Source organism: Clarias gariepinus, chromosome 5, assembly GCF_024256425.1.
Source record: "Clarias gariepinus isolate MV-2021 ecotype Netherlands chromosome 5, CGAR_prim_01v2, whole genome shotgun sequence".
NCBI classification, from domain to species: domain Eukaryota; kingdom Metazoa; phylum Chordata; class Actinopteri; order Siluriformes; family Clariidae; genus Clarias; species Clarias gariepinus.
In genome coordinates, this window is record NC_071104.1 from 7,714,178 (window position 1) to 7,730,596 (window position 16,419).

General features: G+C 41.3%; 1 protein-coding gene across 1 annotated transcript in view; it reads left to right on the forward strand.

Moving 5' to 3' along the window:
* The window catches only part of LOC128524001 (dynein axonemal heavy chain 7-like), a 92,453-nt gene that overhangs the window by 64,837 nt on the left and 11,197 nt on the right, over positions 1–16,419 (forward strand). The window contains exons 50-61 of the mRNA XM_053496263.1: positions 2,935–3,061; positions 3,334–3,528; positions 3,734–3,826; positions 3,929–4,105; positions 4,270–4,431; positions 4,924–5,124; positions 5,283–5,444; positions 11,576–11,761; positions 11,978–12,115; positions 12,872–13,102; positions 13,294–13,446; positions 15,388–15,565. Coding sequence (XP_053352238.1) covers positions 2,935–3,061; positions 3,334–3,528; positions 3,734–3,826; positions 3,929–4,105; positions 4,270–4,431; positions 4,924–5,124; positions 5,283–5,444; positions 11,576–11,761; positions 11,978–12,115; positions 12,872–13,102; positions 13,294–13,446; positions 15,388–15,565 — 2,003 coding nt within the window. The remainder of the gene's footprint in view (positions 1–2,934; positions 3,062–3,333; positions 3,529–3,733; positions 3,827–3,928; positions 4,106–4,269; positions 4,432–4,923; positions 5,125–5,282; positions 5,445–11,575; positions 11,762–11,977; positions 12,116–12,871; positions 13,103–13,293; positions 13,447–15,387; positions 15,566–16,419) is intronic.

Consider the following 16,419-nt stretch of genomic DNA (forward strand, 5'->3'; position numbering starts at 1 on the left):
AGCGTCTGTTGTTAGCATCTGCGACGACAAGACGAACTTAGAGTGGGACCCAGAGTCAGAAACCGGGGTCTGAACCACATAGGAAGGGTACGAAGCACCTGGCGCGTAGCCCTTATTGGGGATTCGCCCTAGAGTAAAATCCCTTGGTTCTTAGCCACAACTGAAATGCTTTCATGTGCAGAAGGCCCAAAGGTGTCAGCGTGGATACAGCTGCCATGAGAGCTAAGATCTCTGAAAGTGATGGTCACTTTCTGGTCTAGCTTGATTTCCTTGACGGTGTTGAGAATGGATTCGACACGAGCGGGAGACAGCTGTGCCCGCTTACGCTTAAATTCCATGTGACACCCAAAAATGTTGTCCTCTAAACAGGAAAGAGCATGCTTTCATGGCATTGGATCTCAATCCTAAGAAACAAAGATTAGCTAGAACGACATGCTGATGTCGAAGCGCTAGCTACTGAGACTGGGCCAGCCCGTCATGTAATTCAAATATGGATGCTCTGGAGTCGTAAGAGCCACAGCTACATCCATGTATTTTGTGTATGTGCGGGTGAGAGAGCTAGACCAAATGGAAGGACCCGATACTGGTAAGCTTCGCCCCCGAAAGCGAACCTCAGGAACCTCCTGTGTTGTGGCAATATTTCTATTGATTTATTTTTAGATAGCGGTAAAGCCCGCAAAATCAAAAAAATTGGACGCAGCCCCCCGTTCCTCTTGGGAACCAAAAAATACCGAATGTAGTAGCCTGACTCTCTGACTGGTAGGGGAACATGTTATATGGCCCCATTTCCCAGCAACTTCTGTCAGCAGATGCGCACTTTCCGGTTTCATAGAAGTGGAGACCACGCTATTGAAACGCAGAGGGTGATGTGAAAACTGGATCCTGTAGTTTCTCCGTACAGTGCTTAGTACCCAAGGAGATATACTTGGCAGTAGCTTCCACGCTGCCAGTTTCTCAGAAAGGGGCAAAGCTCAGCGGCTTGGTTAAATGGGTGGGATGTTAGATGTTCGGCATCCTGAAACATGGCAGGAAAAGAACAGAAGAACTAACATTTTATTGGAGACTGGAGTTGCTCGAAACACCAGTGGTGGCGGAGCAAGAACACCAACCTCCTGGGGGTGCCAGGGAGAACACTTCATTCTTTGAAAGGAATTCTGCGTGCCTCTCCCCATTGGGGGGGCCACCCCCCACGGTCCTGGGCACATGAACCTCAGGGCTTCTTTGTGAAGACAATATGCCAGTCTGACCTCTTTTGAGGCGGATTGCGTGACGCACCTCAATCTTGCGAGGGGGTGCCCAGCTCAAAACACTCTCCTTGTGTGTTTCACGCCTCGCAACAGTCAGACCTGGTCGAGACTGGGAGGCCGACAGTCCCGACTCTTGAGCACGGCGGGGAAGGAATTTTCCGAAGGCTTGTTATATAACTTCGCCTCATGAACCTAGTGGCAACCGAGTTAACGACATCGCCAAGTAAGCCCGGAGGCGAGATGGGGCATCAAGGAGAAATGCACGTTCCTTCTCCTTGATGCCCCTGAGATTCAACCACAAGTGCCTCTCCGCGGAGACCATAGCAGCCATAAAACGGCCGATAGCACGAGCCATCTGCTTTGTTGCACGAAGAGACAAGTCTTGTGGCCTGGCGTAAGTCCAATACGCCTTACCTTGCAGAGCCCCGCCAGTACTCGCGTCTCTCAGCAGGTCAGCCTGGTAGGCGTGCAAAACCGCCATGGTGTGCAATGGAGCACCAACCTGACCTGCTGCCTAAATAGCTTTTCCCTCCAGGGAAGATAAAAGTCTACACAGCTTGAAAGGAAGTAACAGCTCTTCAGGAAGGATGATGTCCCAGAAAAGAGATAGCCTGGAAGCGTCTCTTCTATCTGGGTGTCATCATATAACTCCGCGCTTCTACCCCAACTATATTTAAATAAATAAATAAGTTGATTGCAGGAAAACACGGGATGAATACAGCTTACTCCATGAAAGGGTTAACTCATATGGAGTTTGCTAAGAAAAGGGGAGAGAGCGTTGTTGAGGCTCCGCCCCCCGGCCACCCGACAGAACCTGACGTCTGTTTTATTTATTTATTTATTTTTTAAATGCTTAGAGGCTATTACCATCTGCGCGGAAGCAAGAGAGGATGTTTATCCTTGCCCATTCACAAGAAGCGCCAGGGCACGCTTGAGAGCGGACGGAGAAATTTCCCGATCCGATGAGAACGCGCAAGAAAGGAGTTTTTAAATCCGTCTCTCACTGCTCTGCCGGATGCACAAGTTTAAGCTCCAGGAATGCGCGGCGGCTCGAGATGCGAGGCGCGCGCGTATCACTTAATCAAAGCAGTAAAGTGTAGAGATCGCCCTCCGATATGGATTATACACACGGAGGGACATCTCGTTTAAAACTCTGCCATTATCGGTGAGTTAAACACTTATTTTGCTGGTTAAACACAACACGCTCACAACTAGGTGAAGACAAGAATCTGAGGAATGTTTCCGTTTCACTCCTATTTATAACCTGCAGGTGCATCTTATCAGATGACGTCAAAAATAAAAGCCAAAAATTTGGTGTGTTTGGTGTGTTTCAAACAAGCCAAAAATTTGGTGTGTTTGATACATACATGCTTCACAACCGGCAACATGACAAGATGTTCCCATAGCGTTTTCGAGTGTAGCCTTTGAAAGGGAACACTTATAACAACACTGGCTTAAACAATGACTTAAACAGTGGCTTAAAACGCTTTTAACTCAAGGGGATGCTGAACTTATATCAGTGTAAGATAAGATAAAAAATAAAAATCCACATTTTATTTCAGTAATTAATTAATCAATAGCAGTAACAATAGGTGATATATTTATAATACCATTGCACCAAGATAAAAAACTTATGAACTTGTGATAATTTGTGTGTGTGTGTGCGTGTGTGTGTGTGCTTATCCAGATTGCAGATCCTAAAAGACCATTTCACCTATTCACTTTATGTCAATGTGTGCCGATCACTCTTTGAAAAAGACAAGCTGCTCTTCTCCTTTTGCCTCAGTGTCAACCTGCTTAAACACCAAGGACTTGTAAGTACTGCCTTTCCACATGTAATAATTACAGAAGAGGTTAGTAGACATGTTCAATGTGGCTTTTTCCATGTGTTTGGTTCTCTAAATTGAGATTGACACTCTTCAAATATGGGACTGCTTTATGTATACTGCTGCTGTTATTTGTTTTTTAAAACAATTTCATAGACACAGAAACCATATTGCAATGAATAATATAACTTTTTATATATATACCTGTATATATAAAGTTTATATATATAATATAACGCAATGTTTGGTACATCTTGTAGATCGACGAGATTGAGTGGCGCTTTCTGCTGACAGGTGGCGTGGGTCTGGATAACCCTTACCCTAAACCCTGCAAGTGGCTTGGCAAGAAATCATGGGACGAGATCTGTCGTCTGGATGAGCTGGGATACTTTAGGGGCCTTCGAAAAGACTTTGAATGCTTAAATGATGAATGGAAGAAAGTGTATGACAGCAAGGTGTGTTTGATAACTCTCTCACAGTGTTATGGAAATAGATGAAAAATCCTAATAAATAGATGGAAAATAGTAGAGGAGGTGCTGAGATCAGCTCATAGTTTATTTTATGGGACCTAAAGAAACAGCATGCAAGTCAACTTAAAGCATGAAAGTGGAAATTATGATTTAGGTGAGAACTATATGTACATGTGTGCTTGTTACACAGGATCCTCAAAACACAATTTTTCCTGGAGAGTGGCAAAAGAAACTGGTACAGTTTAAGAGAATGTTGGTCATTCGCTGCCTGAGACCAGACAAGGTAAAACGACAATGAACAATAGTCTGTCAACACACGTTTTATGTATTTTTTTTTATGCACTAATATGATAATCCATATGTTTCCCTTTTTGATTTCATTCAGATCATTCCTATGGTGCAGGAATTTGTGTCCAGCAGCTTGGGACAGCAGTTTATTGAGGTGCCTCCCTTTAACCTGGGTTACGCTTTTGCAGACAGTCACAGCTGCGCACCCCTCATCTTCATCCTCTCACCAGGCTCTGACCCCATGGCAGCTTTGCTAAAGTTTGGAGATGAACAGGTTAAACATTCATGCTTGTTTTCAATATTTGTAAAAGAAAGCGTATTATACCAAAGTAAAATACTTTAAGAAGTTTTGTATTTAAAGCCCTTTTATGTCTCAGTAGTCTCTCTACCCTGTTACAGCCCTGTTATGCTAAGCACTTTGCCTTTTGTTATTCATAGGGCTTTACAGGCAACAAGTTGACCTCTCTATCACTGGGTCAAGGCCAGGGTCCCATTGCAATGAATATGATTGAGGGGGGAATGAAGGATGGTACCTGGGTGGTGTTGCAAAACTGCCACCTGGCCACTTCTTGGATGACAACGCTGGAACGAGTTTGTGAGGTACTGCTGGATAACATGGTTTATTAGGTGAAAGCTGAATGAGGTGAAAGTTGGAAATAGAAGTATAGTTTATTGTACTATTTAGTACAGACATTACATTAATACTTTATTGTATGATTAAAACCAGAATAATTATAGAAGTGAAAGTTCGCGACTACAGTTTGTGACTGTTATTTAGCCAGGCAAAATTTGTGATGTTTGAGATTTTTGGAGGACACTAGTGTTTACAGCCTCTTGTACTTCAAAGAGAGCATTGGTTGTAGTTACTGTAGTGGTATCACTGATGACTATTTCTAGTGCTACTTGGGTGAAACTTTATAACAAAACCTGGATGTAGAGTTTGGAGAAATGTCTCAAAATTAAGTATAGAGTCATGTGACAAGCTATTATTTAATTTTAAACATTCTTGCTCCTTTTTAGTTAATAATTAATACATCATAAATCCTTTTACCATACTAACAAATAAAATGTTTTGACCTTACTTTCCTCCAGGAGCTCAACCCAGAGAACACTAATCCAGAATTCCGCCTGTGGCTTACCAGTTACCCCTCGCCTAACTTCCCTGTGGCCGTCCTACAGAACGGTATCAAGATGACGAATGAGGCCCCTAAGGGCTTGCGTTCCAACATCGTCGGTTCCCTTAATATGGACCCCATCTCTGATCCACAGTTTTTCAAAAGCAGCTCAAAGCCGGTAAATCAGTTTAAATAGAGGGTTTGCGCTAACGTGTTATTTCTTTATGAGGTAGCAAAATGTTTTCTTTACTCAAGTGTTTTATTTTTAATTGTGTTCTGTGGTCATGGGTTTGTACGTCTACATAATAAATACATTTTTATACATATTTGTTTTAGATGGTGTTCAAGAAGCTTTTGTATGGCCTGTGTTTCTTTCATGCTCTTATTCAAGAGCGAAGGAAGTTCGGACCCCTCGGCTGGAACATCCCCTATGAGTTTAATGAAACTGACCTGCGTGTCTCAGTTCAGCAACTACATATGTTCCTGGACCAATATGATGTAGGAATACACACACACAGAGTGCATGCACTTATGCTCCTCCGCACAGTCCATCCACTTCTTAAGTGTCCTAAAATTGGCAACTGACACCTAGTATGCCAGCACATAATCAAAATAGTCTTTGGTGTGAAAATAAGACTGCACTATTCACCACCATTACAAAACACCTAGAAGAATTGTGTTTTAACATCTTTTTTATTTATACCTTAGAACACCACCTTCAAGATTTCTACTTAAATTTTACACCTGTCTGTATATTTAGCTCTTTCATACTTGAATGACATCATCATTCTTTCTTATAATTAAAATATGACTATACAGAATATAAATATTATCTTTTATATATAGATGCTGTCTTTTTACAATTATTTGTTCCAAATCCCTAAAAACATGAATTATACGGTAGATAAAACTGTATTGTTTATACTTGCTGTTCTAGTTACTTTCCGATGTTTACTGTACATATTACATAATATGAGGAGCAGTAAATTGTATTTCAATATAATTTAAATATATATCAACATAAAAAAACTTATGTTGAAATGAACCACACATAAATACATGATGAATTTAGTGAATGTATTAATTAATATATTACATTGAGGGATCCTAGTTTAATAACCCTTAGTCGACGATGACAATTACTTTTTTCTTTGCAAGTGTTTTTGTGAATGAAATTATATTGTAGCAACCCAGAAAAAAATATGTTCACAAACATAGACAGTTTTTTTTCCAAAAAGTTAATTGCCAAATAAACGTCTGTTAATAAATGCATTTAAAAAAAAAAAAAAACAGACATATGTCAGACCTGCCCCTGCACCTAGCGTTCCATTCACATAAAAGACTTATGTAAACGGCTCTATTCAGATGTAAGTAAATGCTAATTGCTGTGTTGTTTGGGGGGAGTGAAGTGCTGATGCTTGTTTGTGTTCAACAGAACAGGAAGAGCTTGAATAAAGAAACAAAACCTTTTTAAAAAAATATTTTCCTGTAAATATTCTTATTTAGTAAGTCTCTTTTGATGATGAAATGACTCGTGGCATGAATTCACACAAAGTGTTTCAGTTTCAAATAATTATTCAACCCTGGAGACAAACAGCAAAAAAGGATGATAATACTGTAATAATCAGTCCAATAATTATCATCATGCTTTTATGCTGTTTGTGTCCAGCGTTAAATAATTATTTGACCACGAATGGCTGGAATGACTGAAATAACATCGCGCACGCTTTTACTTTAAGAAAATGCAGTGTTTATTCAGCATGTATATATTTGTGTCTTTTGTTTTTCTGGGGTAAATTTACAATTTGTCTTTGCAAAAGTTGCCCCTCTTTGTGAATTGTGTACGTTATGAATGAAACAAACCCCGTTCAACGAGATGCTGCGCGAAAACGCTTTGGGAAACGTTTCGTCGTGACCGGTTTAAAGCACGTGTGTGTCAAACACGCCAAAATTTTTGGCATATATAACCTCGGTCAGGTGACGACATTCGATTAGGTGCACCTGGAGGTTATAAATAGGCATGAACTGGAAACATCCTCAGGTCAATTTCGTCTGAAGGATGTCCAGTCACGCATGCAGTGCGGCATTAGAGCGCAGCATCTCGTTCCTGCTTTTTCAGGGAACAGGGTTACAGCAAAGTAACCCGAGACGTTCCTTTTCAAAAGCTACAGTACACTCGATGCTGCGTGAAAGCGCTATGGGAACAAGAATACCCACTCTGCCGCACTGCAAGTGTCTGGACCCTCAGGGTTGTGTAGTGTGCGCACAGTTCCCCCAAGAGTCTTAGACATAATTCTGGGATGCTGACTCGAGGACCCTCGAGCCTGGCATCCAACTATGAAGCCTGACAGATGTCTTGCGGAAAAAGGCAGTCTGCCGCATGACATACTTGGAAACCCCTCTTGCCAGAGTAATTACTGTAATGAGTCAAGCTTCCTGGTCGAATGGGCCCTAAACACCACGCGCCTCATAGGCTAGGGCACTAGCATCTCTCACCCAATTCATCTAATGGCGGCTGCCCTTTGGCCCCACGACGTATGAAACCCTGCTCTAGTTTACAGTAGGGCTGCAACTAACGATTATTTTGATAATCGATTAGTTGGGCGATTATATTTTCGATTAATCGGATAAAACCTAACCGCTTCTTTCATTTGATATTTCGCTTATAACTATTTAAAAAAAACATAAATCAGGGTATTATTTATGTATAAAAATAAAATGCAAAAGCCACATATAGAGTTAATAATGTTTAATTTGGACATTTTAAACCTTAAATGAAATGTAGTATATAATATATACAGTATATAGTTAAAAAAATACACTGATATATTCAGTTGATAGGATATAAACAGCTAAACTTTGTAGTGGACTATAAAAAAACTGTAGAAATGCAAAAAGCTAATAGTCACAAATATACTGTTATTTGCATTCGCTGAAAACCACAACAATCACTAAATGTAATATTCTACTGTTATTCACACCGTGTAAATTAAGCTGATCTAAAATAGCGCCATTTAACTAATCACTGTTGCTCATGAGGTGATTGCGCCATCTGATGCTAGCGAGTAGCACGTGAACAGATCTAGCGCGACTGTCCCGAAGTTAGCAAACAGTTTAAACTAAAAGCACTTAAACTATACAACTTTTACACGATACTTTTACAGTTTTTACCGACCCTGCTGACGTTTCGCTATCCGTAACACCAACATGTTTTCTCTTTAAGTGTGCGTGCATGACATGCCATGAAAGCTCGGTCTTGCATAGCGTGCAGGTTACCGTCTTCTTAGAGGCGTTTAATGTAAATCACTCCCATACCTTGGAGGACTCGGGGCGCGCGCTTTTTCCTGCCGGCGCTTCTGTAACCTCCATTGCGCGAGCGGCTGTGTGCATCTTGGGGTCGCGCTTCTCAGTAACCTGCGCAGCCCAACTAATCGATAACGGCATTCGTTGACAACGAATTTCATTATCGATAATTATCGATTTTATCGATTAGTTGTTGCAGCCCTAGTTTACAGCACTAGCTAATGCGGAGGTGCGCTGTAAATTGAAAAGCATGAGCTGGACACAGCCAGTGAAGTCATACTGCTCAGGAGCTATAACGGCAGGGGACAGAAGGCTTCGACTGTGGAAGATAGTTGGGTAAAAATGCAGAACAGCTTTTCCTAGCCAATTGGCAAAGCCTAAGCACGCTGGGGAGGCTGATGAGGTCTGCGAATAAGCCGGCAACAAAGGGTGTTTTCCACAAACCCCATCAGTCAGGACGTAGGCCGAAATAGCGGCTGCATACGTTCCGAGTGTACTAGGGCACAAGCCCGAGGTTAGTGTTCCTGCAGAAACTTCCAGCACTGAAACAGTTCGGCAGTGGACTGGGTCTACATGTTTTATGTCCTGGAATGTAAATGATCCTGAGGGACAGAATTTGTCCTGTCCTTAAGCAGAACCTAGTGCGCTAGTTTCCTTAGCGGCGCAAATCTAGTCTGCCCAGGCGATATTTACAACCCGTAATGTTGTCCATCCATGCTAGGACATGCTAGCCTCCTAATTGCTGAAGGGAGTATTTCAGGGCCAGAAATAAAGTCATCAATTCGAGTCAGTTGATATGCCACGCGAGAAGATGACCTCTCCAGATCCCTTGGGCTGGGTGGCCATCTAAGGCCCGTTAGGGAAAAACGTCTGCCGTTAGCAACTTGCGACGACAACACGGACCTAGAGTGAGACTCAGAGGGTACAAAGCTCTCGGCACATAACCCTTATTGCCCTTCGGGATTGGCTCTTGGATGAAATCCCCCGGCACTCAGCCACCAATGAAAGTGGTAAAAGTTATTTCCTGGCCTAGCCTAAACTCCTTTAGAGTGTTTAAAATGGATTTGACGCGCGCAGGAGACAGCTGTGCCCGCATTGCGGTCAGATCCCACATGACACTCAATGTCATACTTTGTGTAGGAAAGAGAACGCTTTCCGTGGTGTTGAGACTCCATCCTAAAGAAAACAAGGTGAGCTAGGACGACATGTCGATGCTGAGGCGCTAGCTCCATAGAGAGGGTACGAAGCTCTCGACGCGTAACCCTTATTGCCTCTCAGCTACTAAAGGTAATATTTCAGGGCCAGAAATAGAGTCATCGTTTCGGGGCAATTGATGTGCCACGCGAGAAGATGACCTCTCCAGATCCCTTGGGCTGCCAGCCTGTAAGAGGAAAACGTCTGTCGTTAGCAATCTGCAATGACAACACGGACTTAGAGTGAAACCCAGAGTCAAAGACCGAGGGCTGAACCACATAGAAAGGGTACGAAGCTCTCGGCGCGTAACCCTTATTGCCTCTGGGGATTGGCCCTTGGATGAAATCCCCCGGGACTTGGCCACCACTGAAACCACTTTAGGAGCGGTAAAGTTGCCTCCTGGCCTAGCTTGGACTCCTTTAGGGTGCTTGATGGATCCGGCGCGCGCAGAAGACAGCTGTGCCCGCATTGTGGTTGGATTCCGCTTCACACTCAACGTCATCCTTCGTGTAGGAAGGAGGATGCTTTCTGTGGCATTAAGGCTCCACCCTAAAAAAATGAGGTAAACTAGGGCGACGTGTTGACGCCGAATGGCTTTGTCTGGGAGGGGAACATGTGCTATGGCCCCTTTTACCAGCAAGCCTGTGATTCTGAATTAACAGAGGTGCTCACTGTGGTTTCACGGGAAAGCCGTTTTTTTCAAGTGGAAAGCCCACGCCGTTGAAGCACAATGATTGACTCCTTGCCATGCTTGGCAGTAGCTTACACGCTGCCAGCTTCTCCGAAGGGGCGGTAGCTTTGTTAGGTGGAGGAGTGGTGGTGATGGTAGTGGCTTTTAGGTGTTCGTTGTCCTGAAACATGACAGGAGGGAACCGAGCACCTAACACTTTGTCGGAAACCGCTGTCTCCTGAAAAGCCAGTGGCGGCGGGAATTGAACACAGGTCTTCTGAGGGTGCTGATCTTCCACAGTACTTCGTACCTAAAGAGACATACCTGGCAGTAGGTTCCCCGCTGCCGGCTTCTCTGTGTGTGTTAGATGTTCGGCATCCTGAACATGGGAGGAAGGGACCGAACACCTAACATTTTGCTGGAGACCGCTGCTCCCCAAAACACCAGTGGTGGCGGAGATTGAACCACGACCTCCTGCCAGTGCTCAGCTCTCAGTAGGTCAGCCTGGTATGCCTGCAAAGCCATTGTGTACAATAGAAAAATTCTGTCTCGTGCGCTTCCCCCAGATATGCACGCGAAAAATGTGTCTCAGCTCGCGGTTTCGTTAAAAAAAAAAAACGGCAAACCTGAGCGCGAGGGACTTTAATAGGGAGAAATTGCAATACTTACCTGCTCCCTCAAGCCTGAAATAGCGTGCTCTTTTCCCAAACACGAAAACAGAAACACGGAGGGACGGACTCGTGTCTAACTCGCTTTCTTTTTAAAAAAGTGCTTGCACACACGCACACTCACAAAGAGGATCTTGAAGACAAAAAGATCTGAGGATGTTTCCGGTTCATGCCTATTTATAACCTCCAGGTGCCCCTAATCGAATGATGTCACCTGACCGAGGTTACATATGCTGAAAATTTTAAAAACCATGCTTTATTTTTGTTTATCTCAAAAAGAGCCATGTTTGTGTGAGGAATCGGAGTGTGTGGGTGTGAACAGCTAAGACAACAGGAGTTGTGAATGTTACATATTAATGAAAAGGATTTAGTGAAACAGAGGTTCTGCTGAAAAAAGTTAGACACATCAGTCACTTTACCACAAATAAAAGGTGTTTCTAAGTCTTATAATTAAGTTGTTTTGCTATGGACACACACTCAACATGTTCATGGACATTCTGTGTTTAAAACAATCTGTCAGATTTGTTTATTCTCCCTTTTTTCTGCTTTTTTGCTAGAGTGTGAAATTGTTTTTTTTTTTTTGTATTTGTACTTTGACATAAGTTTAAAAGTTGTAGATGAATCTGACATATTAATATCAGCAACATTATGAAAGCTCAGACTGTGCTTTACATAAATAAGGGAAAATGTATTAGTCATCACCACATTTAGGAAATAGGTGTGTCTTTTTCAGATGGACTGTATAAGCTGCTTTCATTAAATAATTTTTTTGCTTTGTTTTGTATTTATTGTAGGATGTGCCATTCGATGCTCTACGCTATATGACAGGGGAGTGTAACTATGGAGGACGTGTAACGGATGACTGGGACCGCCGGACCCTACGCACCATTCTCTCCATCTTCTATATAGATAAGATTATTGAAGACCCAGAGTACAAGTTTGACCCAAGCGGGATATACTACTCACCGCCTGAAGGAGATGTAATATTTATCTTTTTCTTACACACACACAAACCTATGTTTTATTTACTGCTGTCACCAGAATTTGATAAAATTACCAAGTTAATGAATAGACTTTAAGATATAACTTCTCCATGCATTGCAAAATGGTGGCCTGCTGTAAGTGCGGCATCATTTTAATGCCTCTACCTTCTGTTTGTGTGCATCAAGAAGTGTCTTTTTTTTTTTTTTTTTAAGCTTAACAGCTACATAGAGTACACCAAAGCGCTCCCACTGTACCCGTCACCAGAAGTCTTTGGAATGAATGCCAACGCTGACATCACCAAGGACCAGGTGGAGACGCAGCTCCTGTTTGACAGCATCCTGCTCACTCAGGTTTGTTGAAATCTCATTGCTTAAACTTACATTAATTTTACAAATTAATTTCTCTTGATCCTAAATGAAACGTAACACAGAGCTTAGTATAGTTAATACACAGGGAAGTCAAATGTGACAGCAACAGTGCTACCTTTACAAGTCCCAATCTTCAACATTATTATTATATATTTTTAACATTATTATTTTTATAAATCATTAGTAGTATGTGCGGGAAATACGATAAAATAAGGGTTTATTGATTTGCATTAATTTCTTCAGTTATTGCACCTGTTTCTTTAGCGAGATTTGGAAGAGTTTACATGGCATTTCTTGAATTTTAATCTACCCTTGTTTCTACAGTATGTAACTAATGAAAAAATATTTTCTGCTACTTGCTGCAATGTGATCATTGCTGCTAATGAGTCAATTAAGCTTACGTAACTGATGGCTGCAATATTCATGCAATGGAAACTAAGTTGTGAAACAATTATCTAAAACTCTGTGTACAGTATGTTCCTGAGGGACTAGTCATTGCTTGTTAATTTGTGTATCATTATTTTACTTTTGGAGAATTGTAAGCGTGAGTGCAGCCCCTGGCTTAATTTAAAATCTAGTCAGTGATTTTGTGGCTTTTGCCACAAAAATCACTGACTAGATTTTTAGAATAAACTGCAAGCAAAAAGAATTCAGTGTCCTGGTATTTACCCATAGCATTGAATTTCATTGAATTTAACCTTGCTAATCCAGTGTTTCTCATTCATCTTTTTCCCACAGTCTCGGATGACAGGTGGTGATTCTAAGTCCTCTGATGACATGGTCAATGACGTGGCAGCAGACATTTTGAGCAAACTACCAAAAGATTTTGACACAGAAGCAGCCATGCGCAAGTATCCCACCAGTTACAATCAGAGCATGAACACAGTGCTGGTGCAGGAGATGGGTCGCTTCAACAAGCTTCTGCGAACAATCCGTGATTCATGTATCAACATTCAGAAGGCCATCAAGGTCAGAATCATGGAGAACCTTAGATAGGATACCTTAAGAAACATTATATTTACTTTGAACATATAATGTTTTACGAAACATAAATACAGAGATACTTCGTAAGCTTAAACTTTAGAGACATTTTAGAGATGCTTTACTGATAATTGACAGTATGTGCCAGATCTTTACCTATTTTCTTTTCTGGGGTGCAGGGCCTTGTGGTGATGTCAGCCGAGTTAGAGGAAGTAGTTATTAGCATCCTAAAAGGCCGTGTTCCAGGAATGTGGATGAAAAAGTCATACCCAAGCCTTAAACCTATTGGAGGATATGTCAGTGACTTCCTGGAGAGGCTCAAGTTCTTACAGGTAAGCTTGGGCTATCATAAATTACCTGTTGTAAACGATCTGGCACATGGACAGTTGCAGCAACAGGTGTATTTAATATATACTTTTTAAGAAGTCAAAAAAATACAGTTTTATCGAAACTACTGTAGGGTTTCAGCTTTGATTCAGAGGTGAATCGAATCTTTAAGAATTTGGGTAAATTTTATTGAACTGAATTAAAATTTATATATACTGTACACTTTATTGACTACCCATCCAGCGTTAAGCACAATTTAGTGTATCTTACCAGTTCTGCTTATCACGTGGCCATAAAATCTAGTATTAAGCAATTATGAGCAAGGTAACTTAAGATCTGGGCAAATGTTTAGACTTTAAAAGTAGACGACCAAGACAACAGTTCTTTATAAAGAAACTTATTTATAAAGAAATAATTTATTGGACTAATCTACGATACATTAAACTACGCTACTTAACACACAAACACGCACACACATACACACAAACAGTTCAAGGGTGAAAGTTAAATGGAGTTTTCTAGTACTAAGAAAGTCACAAGAGTAAAGCCTTGGGTTCAATCTCTCACTTACTGTAGCTATGGAATGAGCACCAATTTCAGCAAGGTATGAAGCTTGCTTTGTTTACTTGTGTTGCGTTGCAGGCTTCCTCTGTGATTCACCTTCAGTGGTAGGGAATCAAGATGTTGCTGATTTTCTGGAGCTCTGATACTGAGATGATGTCTCTCAGGGAACTTCTATAAATTCTTCGTTTGCGGGACTTCGGTGTTCTGGCACAAAGTTTCTTAAAGATCTTGGAGAATGGATGAGCAGTTTGCTTGCTGGTCAGAGACAGGGCGAAAGTCAACGGTGAAGGAGCGATGAAAGAGCTTGCTTCGACCTTCAGAGGTGTAGGTGACTTTTAGCCGCTGAATAATGTTCAACCCTTAGATGAAGATCAGCCCTTAGATGACGTGACGACGTGCTCGGACCTTGAGGTTTTAACCCTTTAGTGTCGGTCTGTCCCACGGGTGATCGATCCAATCGGATATGTTTGCGGGCTTAGCTCTGCCTCACGTGGTTCCCCCTTTTGTGCATACATTAGCCTGCCGTTTCAGGTGTCACGTGGGGCTCATCTGGTTGAAGTTTTTAAATACCTTTTATAAAGTGATTTTGCATGGCCTCTGTTCATGCTACAAATTTCTTGTGTACACAAATGTTCTTTGAATAAAGCAAGCCTTCGATTAATATCACACATCCCATATTTTTCATACTTATTCATACCTTTATCTAATAAAAAGGGCTTATAAATGCTAATTACACCTTTTAGGTTATGCAGAATAATTAAACATAAACCTAGAAATAAAAAGTAAATGTATGGATATAAGTTTTGCCCTACTGGCACACTTTAAGGATTGTCTGAAATAGTGTCTTTTGCTGCATGCCTCTTTGTTCATTGAGCCATGAGGAGAAACGCGTGACTTCCCATGTCCTGGGGTCAATAAGAGTGTCAAAGTGTGATCCCTGTACTACTTTTTGTGAGTGCTAAGGTTTCCGTCAGCCTGCCGCCTTGTTAGGCACACAACGTAGTTGTGTAGTAGTAGTAGTAGTAGTGGTGTGTGTGTGTGTGCGTGCATCTGTGTGTGTGTGTGGGTGTGTTAGAATTGACTGCACTAAGTGGTGCACCATCATAGCTTCGATTGCGCCTTTTCCAAATGGTCCACAAAATTATCAACACCTGGAAGCAGGTAAGCATCAAAGGTGGAAATAGAATTGAGACGCTGGAAGTCATTACAAAGCCTGAGGGACCCATCAGGCTTGAGCACCATAATGTGGCTGGACCAGGGGCTAGTTGACTTCTCAATGATGTCATGTTGCAAAATGCCACAGCATTAATGGCAAAACTACGGGCCCCTGGGGCTCTATACAGGTGCTGGCGAATGACTGATACAGTGTGTTTTTTGTGTAGGACTGGTATGATAATAGCACACCAGCTGTGTTCTGGATGTCAGGCTTCTTCTTCACCCAAGCTTTCCTAACAGGAGCTCAACAGAACTATGCTCGCAAACACAGCATCCCTATCGACCTGCTTGCCTTTGACTTTGAGGTCATGGATGACATGGAGTTCACAGAGTCACCTGAGGATGGTAAGACACAGAGAGACAGACAGAAGCAGAGATAAATAGAGAAACAAAGAGCTGTTTTATTAGGAACAGCATAATGGTTAGACCCCTTTTCTCTCAGGACAACCTCACTTGTTTGTACCCAAATTCTTTAAGGTGTTCCATTTTCATGCTGGAATTAGTTATTATAAATAAAATGTAAAATGTATTAAATATATATATTTAAATAATGCTTGATCGGTACAACCAGAATTCCGGAAAAGCCATTTTTCAATGTGAATAAAATAACACTAAAAGACTTTCAAATCACACGAGTCAATATTTTATTCGCAATAGAACATAGAGGGACGTAACAACCAATGTTTAAATTGAGAAATGTTACACTTTTATCCGCTAAATGAGGTCATTTCAAATTTGATGCCTGCTACAGGTCTCAAAAAGTCAACAAAGCTAAAAAAGCCGGGAGAACATCTAGCATTAGGTCTGTAACATGATTAGCTATAAAAGCGATCTCTCAGAAGTAAAGATGGGCAGAATCAAATTCAAATCAAATTAAAAAAAATTTTGTCACATACACAAACATACACAGTACGAAATGTAGTGAAATGCATTATACGACTGCTATTGACCCTAAAAGAGAATTAAAGTTTACAAATAAGAAATAAATATAAATAAAAGAATACGATAGAAATTAAATAAAAAAAATTAAATTAAACTAGGAAAAAATAGAACTAAAAATAAAAATAGAAATGTGCTAGGAAAAATAGAACTAAAAATAAAAATAGAAATATGATGTGCATAAAAATAGAAATATACTGTACATAGAAATATGATGTGAAGCTCTCCAATCTGTGAAATTGGAGTACATAAAAACAATG